Here is a 19,640-nt window from a genome sequence, read left to right on the forward strand (position 1 = left end):
GGTTCTTTCTGGTTCTGCTAGCTCTGTGTGGGAGGATGAATAAGCCTGACTGGAGTGAGCAACACTATTAAACCTGCTATATCTTGTCTGAAGGCTTAGGGGAATATGTAGGTTTGTCGTGTGTGTGTGTGTGTGTGTGTGTGTGTGTGTGTGTGTGTGTGTGTGTGTGTGTGTGTGTGTGTGTGTGTGTGTGTGTGTGTGTGTGTGTGTGTTTGTGCATTTATGCATGTAGACATACAGGTAACTGCCAAATAAAGGAAACACAAACATATTGTTTTAATATGGCCACCACAAGCTGCCAGACGAGCTACAACGCGCCTTGGCATAGATTTGACAAGTGTCTGGAACCCTATAGGAGGGATGCAACACTATTCTTCCATGAGAAATTCCATGATTTGGTGTTTTGTTGATGGTGGTGGAAAACGCTGCCTTAGGCGCCACTCCAGAATCTCCCATCGGTGTTCAATTGGGTTGAGCTCTGGCGGCTGCGACGGGCACGGCATGTCATGAAACATCAGCAAGTTGTGCAGTCTTCATCACTGAAGCGCCTGCTAAACTTGCCCCAACAATCACCACTCTTTCAAAGTCGCAGATCTCTTCTTCTAGCCATGGTAGCCTAAATAATGGGCAACTGGGCATTTTATACATGACCCGAAGCACGATGAGATGTTAATTCCACACCTGTGTGCAAGGCATCTGCTTTCAACATACTTTGTGTACCTCATTTACTCAAGTGTTTCCTTTATTTTGGCAGTTACCTGTAGAAATACCGTGGATTGGAGGTTCTCTGCCTTTTAACCACCATCACAGCTTCCATTGGAATGATCTACTCAATTATGCAGGAAACTTAAAAACAATGTGGCCAGTGGCGTCAGTCTTTTAATTTCCCTTAGCCCAAATGGAAGTATTATTAGCCTGCAGGACATCTCTCCTGACAGCTTCATCATCTCTGTTGCAAATGAGACAGAAGGAATGTGTTGCCCTCCTCCAGCACTAGGGATATAAAGCCTAGATAATAAATGTACTGGAAATCGTGTGTGCTCATGTGCGTGCGTTCCTCACCCACTCACTGTCTTCTGTGTTCTATCACCTCCAGGTCTACGTAAATAGGGCAGAAGGCAACATTGCAGGTTCCGATGGAAACAAAGTGGCTGCTCTGACTGGCACAACAACAGTCCGAGAATTCACTGGGGCAGGCCAGACGTTCCTCTGGTTCTCTACATCTCTTCAGTACTCTAAACATGTAAATTACTGGTGCTCTGCTTAATAATGACTGTACTTCCCAGTTCTGTTCTGTTGTTAGTGGGAGGGATGGAGAGGATAGGGTTGGGGGATGGGGAGGGAGGGGCTGGGGGTAATTACAGTGTAACATGGGCCTGATCTCTTACTGTGTACTCAAATATAAATTATTTATCTAGAACTACAAACGGCATCCGACAACAGAGACGTACAGTACCTGCTGTCAATGGCTGTATTTCTGTCCATTGTTCTATCAGAACTAGTGATCTATCTATAGATCATAGCTATATATACAGTACCAGTCAAAAGTTTGGACTCACCTACTCATTCAAGGGGTTTTCTTTATTTTTACTATTTTCTACATTGCAGCATAATAGTGAAAACATCGACGCTATGAAATAACACATATGGAATCATGTAGTAGCCACCCTTTGCCTTGATGACAGCTTTGCACACTCTCACATTCTCTCAACCAGCTTCACCTGGAATGCTTTTCTAACAGTCTAGAACGAGTTCCCACATATGCTGAGCACTTGATGGCTGCTTTTCCTTCACTCTGCAGTCCAACTCATGACAAACCATCTCAATTGGGTTGAGGTCAGGTCATTGTGGTGGCCAAGGCATCTGATGCAGCACTCCATCCCTCTGCTTCTTGGTAAAATAGCCCTTACACAGCCTGTAGGTGTGTTGGGTCATTGTCCTGTTGAAAAACAGGACAATACGCCAGATGGGATGGCGTATTGCTGCAGAATGCTGTGGTAGCCATGCTGGTTAAGAGTGCCTTGAATTGTAAATAAATCACTGACAGTGTCACGAGCAAAGCACCATCACACCTCCTCCATGCTTCACGGTGGGAACCACACATGTGGAGATATTCCATTCACCTACTTTCATCTGTTCACACGCTCTGCGTCTCACAATGACATGGCGGTTGGAACCAAAAATCTCTAATTTGGTCTCATCAGACCAAAGGACAGGTTTCCACCGGTCTAATGTCGATTACTCGTGATTCTTAGCACAAGCAAGTCTCTTCTTATTATTAGTGTCCTTTAGTAGTGGTTTATTTGTAGCAATTCGACCATGAAGGCCTGATTCACACAGTCTTCTCTGAACAGTTGATGTTGAGATTTGTCTGTTACTTGAACTCTGTGAAGCATTTATTTGGGCTGCAATTTCTGAGGCAGTTAACTCTAATGAACGTATCCTCTGCAGCAGAGGTAACTCTGGGTCTTCCTTTCCTGTGGCGGTCCATATGAGAGCCAGTTTTAGCATATTGCTTGATGGTTTTCGCGACTGCACTTGAAGAATCTTTAAAAGTTATTGAAATTTTCCGGATTGACTGACATCTACTGTCGTTTCTATTTGCTTATTTGAGCTGTTCTTGCCATGGTCTTTTAGACTTGGTCTTTTACCAAATAGGGCTATCTTCTGTATACCACCTATACCTTGTCACAACACAACTGATTGGCTCAAACGCATTAAGAAGGAAAGACATTTCACAAATTAACTTTTAAAAAGGCTCACCTGTTAATTGAAATGCATTCCAGGTGACTACCTCATGAAGCTGGTTGAGAGAATGCCAAGAGTGTGCAAAGCTGTCATCAAGGCAAAGGGTGGCTACTTTGAAAAATCTCAAATATAAAATATATTTTGATTTGTTTACCACTTTTTTGGTTACTACATGATTCCATTTGTGTTATTTCATAGTTTGGATGTCTTCACTATTATTCTACAATGTAGAAAACTGTAAAAAATAAAGGAAAACCCTGGAATCAGTAGGTGTGTCCACATTTTTGACCGGTACTGTATCTACACACGCATATAAACTTGTGTGAACCCGACAGTTCAGCCTTCCTCCTGTTCTCTGGTCTGAAAGGCCTCTCTGTCTGTGGCTTTGTGGTTTGGAGTGTTATTATGGCCTGGTCTCGAGATCCTCACTCTGAGGCTGAATTACAGTTGAGCCTGTGGAATGGAATGAACGATTGTGTTCTGCTGTTTACTTGAGGCCAGGATCTGTGCACATAAATACACAGGCAAAGCAGTAAGGGGTAGGGCGGAAAGGAGTGGGAGACGGGGTGGGAGGTAGGGAAACAAAGCAACCAAACCTACAGGGGCTTCAGTCAAAAATAGAACCGGAAGAAGAAAAAAAAATACAACACAAGATGGAAAACGGGTTTGAGTCAGGGTTTTGAAATGCTAACTAAACAACGACAACCTCCAAACAGAGATAGCTTAAGGCATTACAGTAAAAGCACACAGGCAATAATGTTTGAGTCAAAGTTTTTGTTCATCCAGTCTTACTTTTACAGTGATGTGACTGGTTATGATATACAGTGTTTCGGTCGACCGAGTCTTAAAACTGTAGAGAGGGATGGAATGAAAGGAAAAACGGTTTATCTGTCACCTTGTTTTACAGTCGTTGGTGTTGGTGCTTTGAGGTTTGTGTCAGGATGTAGATGTGTCTTATGCCCCTGTCCAACAACCCAACTGCCTCCAACTACTGCGAGGGTAGGGGTTTGAGTGTTTGACAGTTGGTCATAAGTCATACACTGTGGCTCACTGTATTTCCTCTCCAAAATAGTACGCGATATGAGAGGTAGTTTGTCTCCATTTCCCCTCCATGGCATACAAAGGTATTGAATGGAGTGTAAATGGTTTTTAAGTAGCACAAATATAGCAAAGCAAGAAGACAGAAACATACTGTACACCACTTGTTTTCTCTATCATTCCATCTACAGATCGATGATTCAACTGTGATACATGTCAATAGTTTTTTCATAGCATGTTTGAATGGGTTTTGTATGATAACTGTGGATATTCTGTATTATACGGTAATAATCTATTGTATGTTTGGGTCTTTGTGGGTTTGGGGAGCAGTTATCCCACAATTCATAGACATCAATTATTTTGTCCAAACTTTAAGCTGGGGGCTAGTTCTTGAGTATTTTGGACTTTGTGTTACAGAGTGTGTAACTGCCTGGGTCTTTGGCTGTGTCCCTTTATGAGTAGAATGGAGTTGCCACTAGACACTAATCTAAGGTGAGTTTTGTGTTTCATCCCTCACTTCAGATTTGAGAAGGGGCAACTGATCCTAGATCTGTGCCTAAGAGCACCTCATCTACCTGGACTGTCCACCTTCTGCCTTAATCTTCCTGTGTACCACTACTGCCCCCTGCTGTTGAATGTAGTCATGTACACATTCAAATACTACTGAATATATTTCTGTTCTGGATTTCAACAAAGCCTTCTGCTTTGTCATTTAGGGTTTCATGGCATACTGTTTATTGATAAGATATAATACACAGTTTCGGTTATTTCCCATCGGCCTACTGGACACCATAGGAAGGTCCAGTGTACTACCCTGCATGTATGTATGCCTATATCTCACAGTATACTTCTTTATCGGCGTGTTATCCACTCAGTCTTATACTTGACGCCGTTCAGAAGAACAAATGTATTTCTCTGTTCCGACTGAAGCCTCTACATTTATTTGTATTTATTTGTATCGTTTGTCTCGATGCAATCTGCTGTGGCATGAATGCGATGAATACCCTTGTTATTAAATCAAAGCTTGTTTTCCCACTTCATCAAAAAGAGCCTTGAACACGGCACATATGGAGACTGGAATTTGGTTCGGTCTCGTGTATCCAGCATCTGATCAACACCTTATCCCCTTGTGGGCTTGATAGAGAGGCTTCTGAGCTGATATTAACATCACAGCTGTCTCTCAACTGATATTGGCTTCAGATTAATGCTTTTGCAGAACAGTGGTAGGGGCTTCAGTAATGGTGCAAAGAATAATGATTGTAAACTACGGGCCTTGTTCCAAATGATATCCTGAAGTAGTGCACTATATAGGGAATAAGGTATAATTTGAGGTGTAAATGTACAATTTCAGGACAGTGCAATGTTACAGAAGATTCAGATATAGATGTATTGTGCAATAGACGTCATTCTGTCATAGATAATGCCAGCTCTATGCATTACATTTCTATCTGTAATACTCTATGTTGCACTCCGATGAATAAACCCCAAGCTTATCAATACCAAGCCGTGGCTGCCTGTCAATACTTCTGAACAAAGGACCAGATACACTTTATTAACTGTAGTCAGGATCATTACCAACGGTGAACACACTGCACATTATGTCTTGATAAATATCTTTGGACACCTAAAATTATTTCATTTATAGGAACAGTTTTGTTCCTTTCAATGCAAAACAGCCTCTGCAACAGGGAATGGAAGAGTCATACCTGACATTAGTTAGTTGGAGCCTATTGTGGTCGTGTGATGGATACCACTGAAAAAAAAGTCCACTTTGTAGATAATTGTTTTTCTTTGTATGGAAAAGTGGGGGGGAAAGCTTTTTGTATTTGTCTTTATTTTGCGTCCTCTGTAGTCCTCTTCATGTGACTCAATTATTTAATCATATTTGTCCAAACCTGTGCTGTGTTCAATAGTGTAAATATCAGTTTGTTAATAAACAAATGTACTTTTTTTTGTTGTTGCCCTTTTTCTCCCCAAGTTCGTGGTATCCAATTGGTAGTTACAGTCTTGTCCCATCGCTGCAACTCCCGTGCGGACTCCGGAGAGGCAAAGGTTGAGAGCCATGCGTCCTTCGAAACACGACCCTGCCACGCCGCATTGCTTCTTGACACATTGCTCGCCCAACCCGGAAACCAGCCGCACCAATGTGTCGGAGGAAACATCGTACAACCGGCGACCGTGTCAGCGTGCAATGCGCCCGGTCCGCCACAGGAGTCGCTAGAGTGCGATGGGACAAGGACATCACGGCCGGCCAAACCCTCCCCTAACCCGGACGATGCTGGGCCAATTGTGCGCCACCTCATGGGTCTCCGGGTTGAACCCGGGTCTGTAGTGACGCCTCAAGCACTGCGATGCAGTGCCTAAGACCGCTGCGCCACTCGGAAGGCCAAATGATGTGTACTTTTAATAAACCGATTCTGTGTCATTTGTTTTAGGGATTATTCATAGTATTTGTACAAACTGTAATCTGATGTGCAGTTGGACTGATACGCTTGCTCTCCCAGTTGATCTCTGTAAACACCAATAATGATATTGCCAATGTGTTTACTGTATTCAAATAAATATATTCAACAACTTCTTCTCCAGCCAAAAAGAAGCCATTTTGATTTTGGTGGTTATTTTGAGCAGGGCAAATCAACAGCAGAGCAGTGTTGAGGTTAGGAGAATGGGTCAGATCTGTCAGGCATCTAAAATCCAGGAGACATTTTCACAAAATTCTCACAGCACCTATAGAAAGATGAGCCGCTCCGAGGGGTTGTAGAATCTGTCTTCATTTGTCAAAGGCAAACAAAAGCCTAAAAGTGAAACGAGGATATTGTGTGTTGGTGTATTAGGTATACTTTCGGGCAATCTTGTCATACGAATATACACACATACACACTCCGACTCACACAAGGGTCTTGTACTTGAATGTGGCTCTCAGGACATGAATGCTCGGACGCTGCCTCTGATGGTGGCTCTGCAGATGGGGCAGTGACGCAGGCTGGCAGCACAGTCGCTGCACACCACCAGGTGACCACAGGGGATGAAGACGATGGATACCAGCTTGTCCATACACACCTTACATGTTCGCTCCTCCTGCAGCTGACGCAGGAGCTCCTCAGGGGTGGAGTCTCCCACTGCTGAAATACAAACATGAATTTACAAGTGTGTGTGTGTGTGTGTGTGTGGACGTGTTTAACTATTCTTGTGGGGACCAGAAGTCCCTACAAGAATGGTAAACGAACAAAAAAGTTGACCAGCTGGGGACATTTTGTTAGTCCCCACAAGGTCAAATGCTATTTCTAGGGGGTTTAGGGTTAAGGTTAGAATTAGTGTTAGGGTTAGAATTAAGTTAAATATTAAGGTTAGGAGCTAGGGTTAGTTGTAGGGTTAGGGTTAGGAGCTAGGGTTAGGTTTAGGGTTAGGATAAAGTTGAGGTTTTTGGGTTAGGGTTAGGTTAAGAGTACGGGTTAGGTTTAGGGTTAGGGTTAGGGTTAGGGGTTAGGGAAAATAGGATTTTGAATGGGACTGAATTGTATGTCCCCACAAGGTTAGCTGTACAAGACTGTGTGTGGGTGGGTGGGTGGGTGGGTGGGTGGGTGTGTGTGTGTGTAATATGACCTGTGTGTGTGTGTAATATGTGTGTGTGTGTAATATGACCTTTTTCTCTGATGGGTGTCTGTGTCCTGACCCCTCCTGCACTGGGCCCCTGTCTCTCCACCGGCTCTGATGGGACAGAAGACGCAAACGGTAAGGGTGAGACACATGGTTACACACGGTAACATGATCTATTTGCATCGTTAACAAGAGTCTCCATTGGTTGTTTGTCAGTGTCAATCCAATCAATTCAGATGAGAATATCAAAGGGTTGTGTAAAAATATGAATGTGGTCAACATCAGAGTTGAAAATACCAACATTGGTCTCAGCAGGCTATTTTTAGGACACCCCCTAGGGTAAAAGTGTAATTACAAAGCTTTAGGCTGTTTATTAAAGTGATGGCCTTTACCCCTGCTCTGTGGGTCCCTGGACTCTACCCAGCCCATAACCATCTGCTGGTCCCTACCTCAAGACAAGTACCTCATCCACTACCAGGGTGTATATTAGCAGCACCTGCCTGGGTATAGCTCACAGGGGTTAGTAAGGGTCAATCCCTATACATTTGCCCTATCTAAAAGAACCCATTGCCACCCATATGGAAAAAATACATGAATTTCACATGTGATCACGTGAAGTGTTTCAAGAACATGTTTTAATGTGATCACAGGCGATCTTACGTGAAGTGGATGTGATAACGTGACAACATGTAAAGCAACATGTGATAACATGAAACTACACATGTGAACACGTGATCACACGTGAAGTGTTCCAAAAACGAGTTTCCACATGTGAAATCATGCAGTTTTTCCTGTAAGGGCCTTACAATGTGCTTTGAGCATCAGGAAGCTCTATGTATATCCAATCCATCATTCTTAATATAATCATTATCATGATCACCATCCTCACCCTGGACTCTGCTCTGCAGCCCCCTGGTCCTGTCCTCCTCCTCAGCAGCCAGTACGTCAGTGACCAGGTCCGACACGGAGGTGTAGTGCTGGCCGGTCAGCAGGTACTTGGTCTGGACCAGACTCTCCACCAGGCCAGCCTCGAAGCCCATCTGGAGCACGGTCTGGACCACAGGAGACAGCATGACTGAGGGTGTGCCCAGACCACCCACCACGTCTGACAGAGGGGAGGAGATGTCGGGAGAGGGATCAAAAGAAAGAGGGAAGAGAGGAATGGAGGGCGGGGGAGAGAAAAAAAGAAGACAGGTGTTAGGTGGGAAGTGGGGAAAAAGATAGAGTAATATATATAGAGAGTTTCACTGAAAACCAATAGCGCTGGGGAAAAAATCTATCTAACCGAGGCAATCTCTCTCTCCATGACAGAACAACATGTGTGTTCAAGCAAAAAGCAATTACCTTTTCCCACTCCTGTAAAAAAAATGATGGATGGCAGTGCAGATTCAGCAACAGGATGTGATGACAAGTGTGAGCATTCTATCATTTGATAAACAGCCCAGTAGAGAGAGCAGTACCCCAGGGTGTGTGACTCGATAGAGTAGGCGGCCCGGGGCCCTACATCGCGTCTGACACACATTTATCCACAGGAAGAAATTCCGTTTTCAATTGTGCTCTAATAGCTCAATTGAAAAGCACCACTGAGGGATCCATCTGTTCCTCTGCCTGTTCTCTAAAACAGCAGAAAACGAGCAGTATTTGTGATTATCCAGCTACATTCACACGATTAAGGTCCCACTTATGAAATACGACATCCTCTTCGTCTGCAGCCAAGGGGAAGCAGCGTATTCGTTTCCAAGGCAATCCATATTTATTGTGTTTGTTCAGCACAGGTTAACACATGGGGCGGATGACCCTGTCATTTCATTGGGGGGGGGGGTCAAGAGAATGAAGCGGATGTAATGTAAGTTTCATTGTTTTCATTTGTATCCTGGGACTCACCATTTTCTGAAGTAATTTCTTGGGACACCGGTGTCTGTGATCCACCCTGGAAAACAAATCCACCCTCAGGATCTACTCTGTAAGTGCTCTAACACACTGCAGCGACCACAACGGTTATGATGGCACATTATGAATACGCAAACGATTTTGGTATGACAATGTATGAGAGTGAAGGACAACACTGGGGGATGGAGGTACTCACCACAGTCTCTCTGTGGAAGTGGGTACCCCGGATATTGCTGACATAGTCACGTCCTCTCGTCTGGACCAGGAAGTCACATCTGAGGAAGGAAAGGAGTAGCCTATTGACCCAGCCGCGCCGTGGACACAGGGTCGAAGGCATTACAGAATGCCTTTTTACAGGTTGTGTGTGTTGGTGCTGTTGTGTGTTACCGCGGGAACCACTTGGCGTGCTCCTGCCAGGGGTCATCTCCAGGTTCCCAGTTCCTCAGCCCTCCGTCGCAGTAAAAGCATTTCACGTTGTCACCGTGGCCTAGGAGTGTGAGGGACACGGACCAAGTATTATCACAGCACTTACGTATCATTATCACTGACTCAAAGAGTTGACCTGAATATTAGACACACACTAAAGGAACACATTTTCTCTCTCTCCTCTCCCTCCCTCTCTCTCTCTCTCTCGCTCACACACACACACACACACACACACACACACACACACACACACACACACACACACACACACACACACACACACACGCACACACACACACACAAACACATGGACATATACACACAAATACACTCACACACCCACACAAACATACACACATATGCATACAGTACACACATACAGAAAACAGTGTGTGTACACAAACACAATGAGACAAAAGTTCACAATGAATACACACCCAAAACATCCCTGCTGTGAGAATGTGGATTGTATTATTGCATTTCCAACACTGAATTCCAAACAAAGGAAAGTAGTTTCTCTGATTCTCTCTCATAGAGTCGCATTAATTTCTAAGCTTTAAATACCACAACAGTCTAAGCACCACAGCGATGGTGTTTTCTCCTTTACGCAGTCCCGAGTCGTGTCCAGCTTTTTCTGTCCACAAATACATGACTCAGCGTCACTATTGTCACATGAACTCGCACACAATGACTGGAAAGTCGTAGTGACCACTGCTCCACTACCCTGCTATTTCTGAATATCAAATAGCAAATGCGTAATTGCCAAGGTGTGCTTAACTTCATCCAAAAGCAAAGCTTCAACAAACATTAATGGGACTTTATAGGGAACCAAAAGCAAGAAGTAAGTTATTAAACGTACCCAACAGAATTCAGAAAAGTTCAGAAATTCAGAAACAATTCACAACACACACTGTCACCATCAACAAAGACTACCTGTGTAGAAGAATCCTGCCCTCGACAGAACATTGGGCTGGACCGCAGCACCCGTGGGCCAGTTGTGGAAGGTGGTGAGCCGGGATTCCTCTAACTCCATCTCAGGGTAGACAGCCTGCCCGGCCGTTCCCTGGTCGTCCACGGTCATCCTCTGGAGCTGGCTCAACAGCTGGCCGTCCACGGAGTCAGAAGGGGACCTGGGAACGACAAACAGCGGGATATTCCCAACGGCTCTACCCAGCACGAAACTACAGGTGGGGAAGTGCCTCTTGTGTTCGACGATCGGACTGTCCCCATGGACCCAGTACCGCAGGATCCCACCGCAACAGAAGCACTGAACCTTATCCTCGGGCTCCAGAAAATAGAATCCCGCTCTGGCCAGGTTGCCCGCAGTGACTGGTGTGTCCCTCCGCCAGTTTTCAAAAGTTCGAAGCCGCTCCTCCTCGCCTCGCATCTGAGGCTTCTCCAGAATATACAGCATCTTGCTCCTGTAACCCGTCATCCTGGGACTTGTGGTGCCTTCTTTCTCCTTCGGTCCTGTGCCAGTCATCCCCTTTCCGTTCCATAGTGGACTGTGCGGGTGGAAGCGCGGAGCGCGCAGTGCTGGACATATATTCCCTGCAGCTGTATGAAGGGATTGCGCAGTAAGGCACATCGGGCAGCCTTCCAGAACTCACTCAACAGATGCCAGAAAGCAGTCAGTCCCATGCGGTCAAACCTCGCAGCTGCAACCTGTACTCAGGGGTAGACATGATGTAGTAAATGTAAATCTGGAACACTCCAATTGGTATGATATGTTACGTTTCGTATGGTATGTATTAATTTATAGATGTCCATCACACATTTCGTATAATATGTTACGAATTACAATTCCTATGAAATGTTACACATTGCAATTTGTACAATATGGTTACGAATTGCAATTCGTACCGTATGTTACGAATTTGCTAAATGTATTATATGTTACGAATTCCAATTTGTTGTGGCTAACGTTAGCTAGGTGACTAGGTGGCTAACGCTAATGTAAGCTAGGTGGCTAACAGTAGCTAGGCTAGGGGTGCTTAGGGTTAGGGTTAAGGTCAGGGTTAAGCTGTTAAACTCTGAGCGGTTGTTTTGGGGAGCTTAAGTGGTACCTAAATCCATCAATTTCGGTCAGAAAATAGAAAGTGACATGTCATTCGAAAGCGACTTCACTTGTCTTTTTGAAAATGAAGCTCAAATGTTACTGCTGGGGATGTCACGAGAATGCCTCGCGGATTATTGAGATGCGTCTGTGACTGAAAAGCAATGCATATAAAATATGTGTGAAGATAATGTCTTGAGTATAATTTGAAATGTTGAGACATGAAGAAGGGGGGGGGGGTATGTGATGAAGTCTCTTTCCAGAATGCGAGTAGCTCTCCCTAATGTGCTCAGCTGTCTCACGCCAATTCTTGCAGATTCATTGTATTATTGTACTAATTGTTTGCCCATTGATTCTCTATTTTGATCAACTCCTCATTACATTTGTCACCAGTAGTACATTTACCGTTAATCCCCATCATTTGGTGACATACATTTCTGTTCATGCGTGGATTAATTAGGCCTACAGTCATTTATGTTCTCATTCTCTGAGTGGAAAGTTGGTTGCAGAGTTCACAACCTGCTACACTTGTGAGAAACACGTTTTGGTTTATTTCCTACCATCATTTTTTTTATTTAGTCAATTTTGTCATTGTATTTTGTTTGGAGCACTCCATGTGAGCAATGAACGTGTCTGGTTTCTCTGTCCTCTTAATGTTGACGGGTTTCACAAACTTGAAACTCACTTGCTGCCTAGGAATAGACTGTTGTGAACTGAGCGCACAAATGGACAGCTATGCGATCCATCATGGAGAAAAGCGCTCACCTCGATTCAGCACCAGCCACGCCCAGAACTATGTTGCTTGCTAGACTTATTTTTGGGGGGGAATGCCTGTTTTGCATGTTATTTTGGTATTGATACGTGTCACATATCAGCTTGCAAACATTGTTAAACAAATTGAGTTTATAAAGCCACATACAAGCTTTGTCTCTTTTTTGCTTTCTTGCATAAGGCAGCTCCAAAATGCAGGTGTTTCAGCCTAGTTCAGTGCTTTCTGTGGTGGTGGGACAGCCAGTGGAAAAAACGGAGCGTAGGGGTTGGTAATGTTCTCTAGTTGCGCCGTGATTGGCTCAGTGTTCTGTCACTCATGGGGACACTACGTCACCGCCAAATCTAAGGGTAGAGCACGAAAATTTAAGCCCCTTACGTACTGCCATAGAGTTACATTAGAAGTGCCCATCCAAGAAGGCTCAAGGTCATTGGCCACAGATAAAATGATGTCAAATCACGTTATAACTACAGCAGCTTTGATTGGACTGATCTTAGCTAGCATGCTAGCAGTCATCAAGTCGACAATCTACTGGCAAATCCTTTTTAATCCTTGTCATATGAAGATAATTAATGAAGAGAAATTATAGATAAAACGTATCGGTGCTCATCGGCCATTGGACATAAACATTGGAAATCGCAAATTCAACAATGAGTGGTTTGTAAGGAGTCAGTGGCTAACTGCAAGCATTGCAAAGCAAGCATTAGCCTGCTATTCAGTGGAGTGGGTGTGTGGTCCAAAGTCTGGGTTTAAGGGTCTCTTTTCCAAGCTTAAAAGGATAAACATTCAACATTGGCCATGGTGTCAATCCAGCATGATACGCTCAAAACAACTGGAAACTCAGAACTGGGAAATCTGATTTCAGTGAGTTCAAGACAACTGGGAACTTCGGGAAAAAACGAGCTCTGACTGGGAAAATACATTTTGAACGGTCATCCAACTCGGAATTGCAAGTCGGAAACTGTGGCCTCTTTCTAGAGCGCCAATCTGAAGATCACTGACGTCATCACGATTCAACCTTGTTTTCTTCAGAGTTCCCAGTTGTCTTGAAGCACCATAAATCCAGAGAATACCACACTTTGATGACAAAGTTTGATGACAAAATTTGCACACGAAGGACCGCCGCGCCACCTTGCTGCTCAAGTGAGCATAGCACAACAAGGTGAGTCCAAAAATGTATTGCATAAATGTTATGCCAGGGAGATATGTACACTGTAGCAAAGAAAGTAATACTAAGTGTATGTTGTGTAGTAAGCTGTTAGTAGCCCATGTGCCTCACCCTAATAATTTGGTCCCGTTTCCCCTCCTAATTTTGCCTACTGTTCAGACTTGGTGGTGCACATGTAGCCTATAGCCTGTTTTAGAGAAATGTCATCATCAAATATTGTAAGAGCTTTCATTGTCTGCTTATATGCCCCCTTTATTTATCCAACGGTTATGACTTGGTGTACAGGGAGAATACTGTAAGAATGGTCCATGTTTTGAATTATGTCACTGTACATTTCAAAAGTACTGAACAAATAGTTATATTGACTATGTCCATCATAGCTCGCTCATTAATGTCTTAATCGAAATTACCGATTGCCTCTTATCTGCTTGTCGTCCCCTTATGCCATAGTTTGTACATCTCAATTGTCAGTAGAAACCACATTTGTTTAAACAAGTGAGCCATATCAGCTATGTTTTTTTAAAAGGTAGTAAATGAGCTGTTTCACTGCCAGACAAGGATTTATAGCCGGGGATCTAGGGTCCATCCCCCAGATCTTTGTTGTTGCAGATTTAGGCCTAAAGCCAATTTACTCAAATTCTACAGTTTGCATGGCTCACCATGGAATTAGACTTGTCATTGGCCCACATGTATTACATTTCCAATTAAAATCCGTTAGGCCAAGGGTTTTATCAGCATATTGATTTAGGCCTAGCCTAGGCAAATACATTTTTTACTGAAGCCCTAAGTCCAATTGTCACGGATAGCTAGGAGTGGTGGGTGTGGAGTCAGGCGCAGAGGGCAATGCTTCCAATGCATACGTTTATTAAGCTGGGTCTAGCCAACAAACAGGGAAAAATACCCCAAAACAGGTATGTCCCCAAAACCAGGGAAAATAACAGACAGCAAAATACGTAAGCACAACAATCTCACCACTGACAGTGAGAACAAGCCCGCACAAAAGAAGGCGGGCCCTGGACGTTTAAATAGGCCAATAATTAACAACAAATAAGTAACAGGTGAAAACAATCAAGACAAAACTAACAGAAAAGAAAAAGGAATCGGTGGCAGCTAGTAGACCGGTGACGACGACCGCCGAGCGCCGCCCGAACAGGGAGAGGAGCCACCTTCGGTGGAAGTCGTGACACCAATGTTCCCTCAAAAAATGTTTTGCCACTGAACATATTTCAGGTCTGCTGAGCACAAACTTGAACGCAAAAATTCTGTGCAACTTCTGGTGCACATTTGCTGCTGTAACCGCTCATCACACCCTGATTGGTTTCACCTGTCTTTGTGCTTGTCGCCACACCCTCCATTATCCCCTGTGTATTTATACCTGTGTTCTCTGTTTGTCTGTTGCCAGATCGTCTTGTCTCGTCAAGCCTACCAGCGGTTTTCCCGTACTCCTGTTTTCTCTCTAGTCTTATTTTTTTCTTCAGTTTTCCTGGTTTTGACCATTCTGCCTGCCCTGAGCCTGCCTGTCATTCTGTACCTTGTGACACTGCCATGGATTACCGACCTCTGCCTGCCCTGACCCTGAGCCTGCCTGCTCCTGTTCTGTACCTTTCGGACTCTGCTCTGGATTACTGACCTCTGGCTGCCCTTGACCTGTCGTATGCCTGCCCCCTGTTTTTGTAATCAGCTTTTGTTACTTTGAACTGTCTGCATCTGGGGCTTAGCCTGAGGTCTGATATCGCATTAAGTTACAGTTTTAACAGTGGCCAGGCAGTTCTATCAGAGTGGCCTACCATTAAAAACAAATGGAGAAAAACACATTCCATAACATTTTCATATGCAAATAGCTGTTCTATCATTCAGCCACAGTAGTAGTCAATGTGTAGTGTTCAATGCCTACATTCCATGAGACTTTTGAAAAAAAAAAATGTTTATGAAGGAGGTTGTTTGATGCAAGAAACCACTTTACAAAATAAAAGTATTTATTTTTCCCATACCATTATTACAGAGAATCAGACAAATTATGTTACGCTCTGCCTATGGGCTACTTAGCTTATTCAAGACGTCTCAAAATACAACACTTCCTCTTTAAGATATAAAAAAAGCTATTTACCTGACATGCTTTTCAAAGATGGATAGAAATCTACACATTTTGTGCTCTTGTTGGAAGCAACCACTCCCCCATTGACTAGAAATTAGCTATAACTGGGCTAATAACTCATTTTAACTAGCAAATAATATGAACAAATGTGCATACATCTACTCGCCACCACTCATAATGTAGCCTAAAGTCAGTCCAGTTCTTCTTCTTCTTCTGTTGGTTTTATGGTGGACTACATCCCAAAAAGGTGTATTGCCTCCACCAACTGGACGGGTTAAAAAAAAAAAACAAGGTAAAAGGAAAATCCATATGTGATAGGGAAACTAACTTTATCCACCCAAATAATAATATTACATTGACAAAAACAAAACTCCCACCACCGAGAGATCTTTCAGTCCCAGGAACCGCTCCGTCACATCCACAATGATATCTTCATTGACCTTGTCTCCACCTTGGCAGTGCTATTAATCACCATGGCTATAAAGGCCACAAAGTCCACCTTCTTAGTAATCCTCTTTGGGCTAGATGGGGCGCTAGTGACCCACCTCAACAACATCCGGTGAAATTGCAGAGCGCGAAATTCAAAATACAAAAATTTTAATATTAAACATTCATAAACATACCAGTGTCCTACATCATTTAAAAGCTTAACTTCTTGTTAATCCAACCACTTTGTCAGATTTTAAAAAAGGCTTTACGGCGAAAGCATACCATGCGATTATCTGAGGACAGCACCCCGCATACAAAAGCATTAAAAAACATTTTCCAAACCAGCAGAGGCGTCACAAAAGTCAGAAATAGCGATAAAATAAATAACTTACTGTACCTTTGAAGATCTTCCTCTGTTTGCAATCCCAAGGGTCCCAGCTACACAACAAATGGTCGTTTTGTTCGATAAAGTCCTTCTTTATATCCCAAAAAAGTCAGCTTAGTTGGCGCGTTTGATTCAGTAATCCACCCGTTCCACTCGTTCAACATGCATACAAAGGAATCCCAAAAGTTACCAATAAACTTCGTCCAAAACAAGTCAAGCAACGTTTCTAATCAATCCTCAAAGACCCTAATATGTAAATAAACGATACAATTTAAGACGGAATGTAGTACGTTCAATACCGGAGATAAATGGGTCTTCCAAATGGACAATGACCTCAAGCACACTTCCAAAGTTGTGGCAAAATGGCTTGAGGACAACAAAGTAAAGGTATTGGAGTGGCCATCACAAAGTCCTGACCTCAATTCTATAGAAAATGTAACCTTCTGACCCACTGGGAATGTGATGAAAGAAATCAAAGCTGAAATAAATAATTCTCTCTTCTATTATTCTGACATTTCACGTTCTTAAAATAAAGTGGTGATCGTAACTGACCTAAGACAACACATGTTTTCTTGGATTAAATGTCAGGAATTATGAAAAACTGAGTTTAAATGTATTTGGCTAAAGTGTATGTTAACTTCCGACTTCAACTGCATAAAAAAATTCTAAACAAGCTCGGCTCTCGTGATCTTCACAGCTTTCACTTTACCCAGTACTTTCTCCACCAGTTTGGATAACTCAAATGGTTTCTTCCACATTGGTACTCTGCCCAGCTGCTCCTCATTATCAAACCGTACTCCTACTGGATGCGAGGGGTCATTCTCATCACTGTACACTACTTTGCTCTGTTTTCCATTCTTTTGGACAATTCTCCAAATCTCCTTGATTCTCCTGCTATTTGATTCAGAATCCACTTCATCGTCCACTTTCGCCATATTTGTTGTTTCCCAGTTCAAAGTAAATGGCACAGACCCATATATGGCTATGTCTATTTGCATATACGTAGGCCTACTGCAGCTCTGATTGGTTATGGTGCACCGGTCTGTGTAGAGTACGGGTCTGAGTCGTGCCTGTCAATGCAATAGAATATTACTCCAATGTGCTCTGCCATCTTGCATAGTTCGTTTTGTTTTGGTATATTACATCGAAAGTGGCTAATATTGCGTTGATTTGATCACAATTCCCACAGTAGAGCGAAACATTGAGAGTGTTAACTAAAGAGGAAAACTGTAGAAAATTGAGTGAAGTTCAATCCCGCGCATTTTTGCGGAAGTCCGAGGGGGGCTGCACACCCGCTCATGCACGCAAATTAGAAGGAACATTGCCAGTGTCTGAATGCGACTCCTGTATCTGTCTTGGTGTCTATCACAACAACAGCAACATTGAACTATTTCTTGAAATTATTGCCCCTCATTGTCATGTATCACACATGTTTTGCAGAGGGCTACATGTTCAAACACTTTCCATAACTTGTCACTGGGTGTACAGTACGTGTTTGCGCACTGGCTGTGGACGGAAGACGGAGGAAACTGAGGTTTTGATTGAAACTGCTAGTGAGTCGGGTGAAGCTAAGAGTACAGAAAGTGAGAATGAGTGGCTTACAGTTGCGAAGAAAAAGGGAAACAAGAGAAGTAGAACTATGTTGGAAAATAGGAAACCGCTAAACTTGTTTTTGGTCGGAGTCAGGGTTTTGGATGAATGCTACTTGGGAAATCCGTTTAACGTCTCCAAGGAAAATCTGGAATGTGTTGGAAGAAAGTGTGGAGTAGGTGAGACACAAGAAGTGTGTGTCTGCGGAGCAGAAGGAGCGTGTGTTAATTAAGACTCAAAAAGATATCGGAGAGGGATGTTTTCTGCGTAGATTTTCGTAGCAGGGAGCCTATCAAGGGGGTTATTTCTGTGGTGGCGCAAGAAATAAAGGCAGAGGATATAACTGAAGACATCGATGGAGTGGTTGGTGCGAATGACCTGTATGGTGGACAGAGGAAAGAAGTTCACTTCATCCATGCTACTGTTCTTTGATGAAGAGAGCACTGTGATGGCGTCGGAGGGGAAGGCTGTCGTCTTATCCGCTCCTAACCAACGGTGCTATTTTGTTTGTTTTTACGCATTGTTTGTAACTTGTTTTGTACATAATGTTGCTGCAACCGTCTCTTATGACCGAAAAGAGATTCTGGACATCAGAACTGCGATTGTTCACCTCAAACTGGACCAAGAGTTCTTCTTCAATGAGTCGGACGGGAGGGATATAATGCAGACACCTGACCAGGCCCAGATCCCCGTTAAATCGCTGGAGAAGGAAACGGAGACTTCGCGGAGATCAGGATGCCTTGTGATCAGGGTGCATTTCTATCAACATGTTAAATGTGCAACCAGAGGGGAAAAAATTCTAGACCACCTTTACTCCACACACAGAGACACGTACAAAGCACTCCCTCATCCTCCATTTGGCAAATCTGACCATAATTATATCCTCCTGATTCCAGCATACAAGAAATAATGTCATTAGGGCTAGGTCCCTTTTTTCTCAATTTCTTCCTGAATGACGTGCCCAAAGTAAACTTCTTGTTGCTCAAGCCCTGATGCCAGGATATGCATATAATTGGTACCATTGGAAAGAAAATACTTAGAAGTTTGTAGAAATGTTAAAATAATGTAGGAGAATATAACACAATAGATATGGTAGGAGCAAATCCAAAGAAAAACCAACCGGATATTTGTTTTTGAGAGACCATGCTCTTACAATGGCAAGTATAAGGGCATACTGGAAATTAGCTCCTAGGATGCAATTCCTATGGCTTCCACAGGGTATCAGCAGTCTATGTTCAAGGTTTCAGGCTTGTAACTTCCAAAATGAATAATAAATATCAGTTTTAGTACAGGGACACAGTCTTGAAAATGCGTGTTTGCGCACGCTATGAAGACAGGACGCACCTGCTAAAATCGGTTTCCTATTGAACATACTTCTTTCCGTAAGAAATTCTATAGTTTGATTATATTTTAGGGTATCTGAGGATTGATAGAAACTTATTTTGACTT

At 43.3% G+C, this 19,640-nt stretch overlaps 2 protein-coding genes across 4 annotated transcripts in view; one reads left to right on the forward strand and one right to left on the reverse strand.

Moving 5' to 3' along the window:
* Positions 1–5,285, forward strand: part of LOC139559532 (sodium/potassium-transporting ATPase subunit beta-1-interacting protein 4-like) — a 132,932-nt gene extending 127,647 nt beyond the window's left edge. The window contains exon 7 of one of the 2 annotated variants that reach the window (XM_071375612.1): positions 1,097–5,285. In XM_071375612.1, coding sequence (XP_071231713.1) covers positions 1,097–1,106 — 10 coding nt within the window. In that variant the 3' untranslated portion in view covers positions 1,107–5,285. The remainder of the gene's footprint in view (positions 1–1,096) is intronic. The other variant, XM_071375614.1, reaches the window with a different exon arrangement.
* Positions 5,286–6,313: 1,028 nt separating this feature from the next.
* On the reverse strand, positions 6,314–11,502 carry LOC139559530 (baculoviral IAP repeat-containing protein 7-like). 2 transcript variants are annotated; one of them, XM_071375611.1, is made up of 8 exons: positions 10,633–11,502; positions 9,661–9,760; positions 9,470–9,548; positions 9,268–9,313; positions 8,273–8,488; positions 7,429–7,494; positions 6,678–6,905; positions 6,314–6,581 (listed from the first exon to the last, which is right to left on the reverse strand). In XM_071375611.1, the coding sequence occupies exons 1-7, from the start codon at positions 11,285–11,287 to the stop codon at positions 6,706–6,708; spliced, it is 1,362 nt and encodes a 453-aa protein (XP_071231712.1). In that variant the 5' UTR covers positions 11,288–11,502; the 3' UTR covers positions 6,314–6,581; positions 6,678–6,705. The 2 variants fall into 2 exon arrangements, with proteins under 2 accessions (XP_071231712.1, XP_071231711.1); XM_071375610.1 differs by having other exon boundaries at positions 6,678–6,908.
* Positions 11,503–19,640: the final 8,138 nt, after the last annotated feature.

Source organism: Salvelinus alpinus, chromosome 30 (genome assembly GCF_045679555.1).
Source record: "Salvelinus alpinus chromosome 30, SLU_Salpinus.1, whole genome shotgun sequence".
Lineage (NCBI taxonomy): Eukaryota > Metazoa > Chordata > Actinopteri > Salmoniformes > Salmonidae > Salvelinus > Salvelinus alpinus.

Coding starts and splice junctions, on each gene's coding strand:
- LOC139559530 (XM_071375610.1), bottom strand. CDS start 11,287: ATGTGCCTTACTGCGCAATCCCTTCATACAGCTGCAGGGAATATATGT. Junction 9,549..9,660: donor CACGCCAAGTGGTTCCCGCG/GTAACACACAAC, acceptor TTCCTTCCTCAG/ATGTGACTTCCTGGTCCAGA. Junction 9,314..9,469: donor ACTTCCACAGAGAGACTGTG/GTGAGTACCTCC, acceptor TTTGTTTTCCAG/GGTGGATCACAGACACCGGT.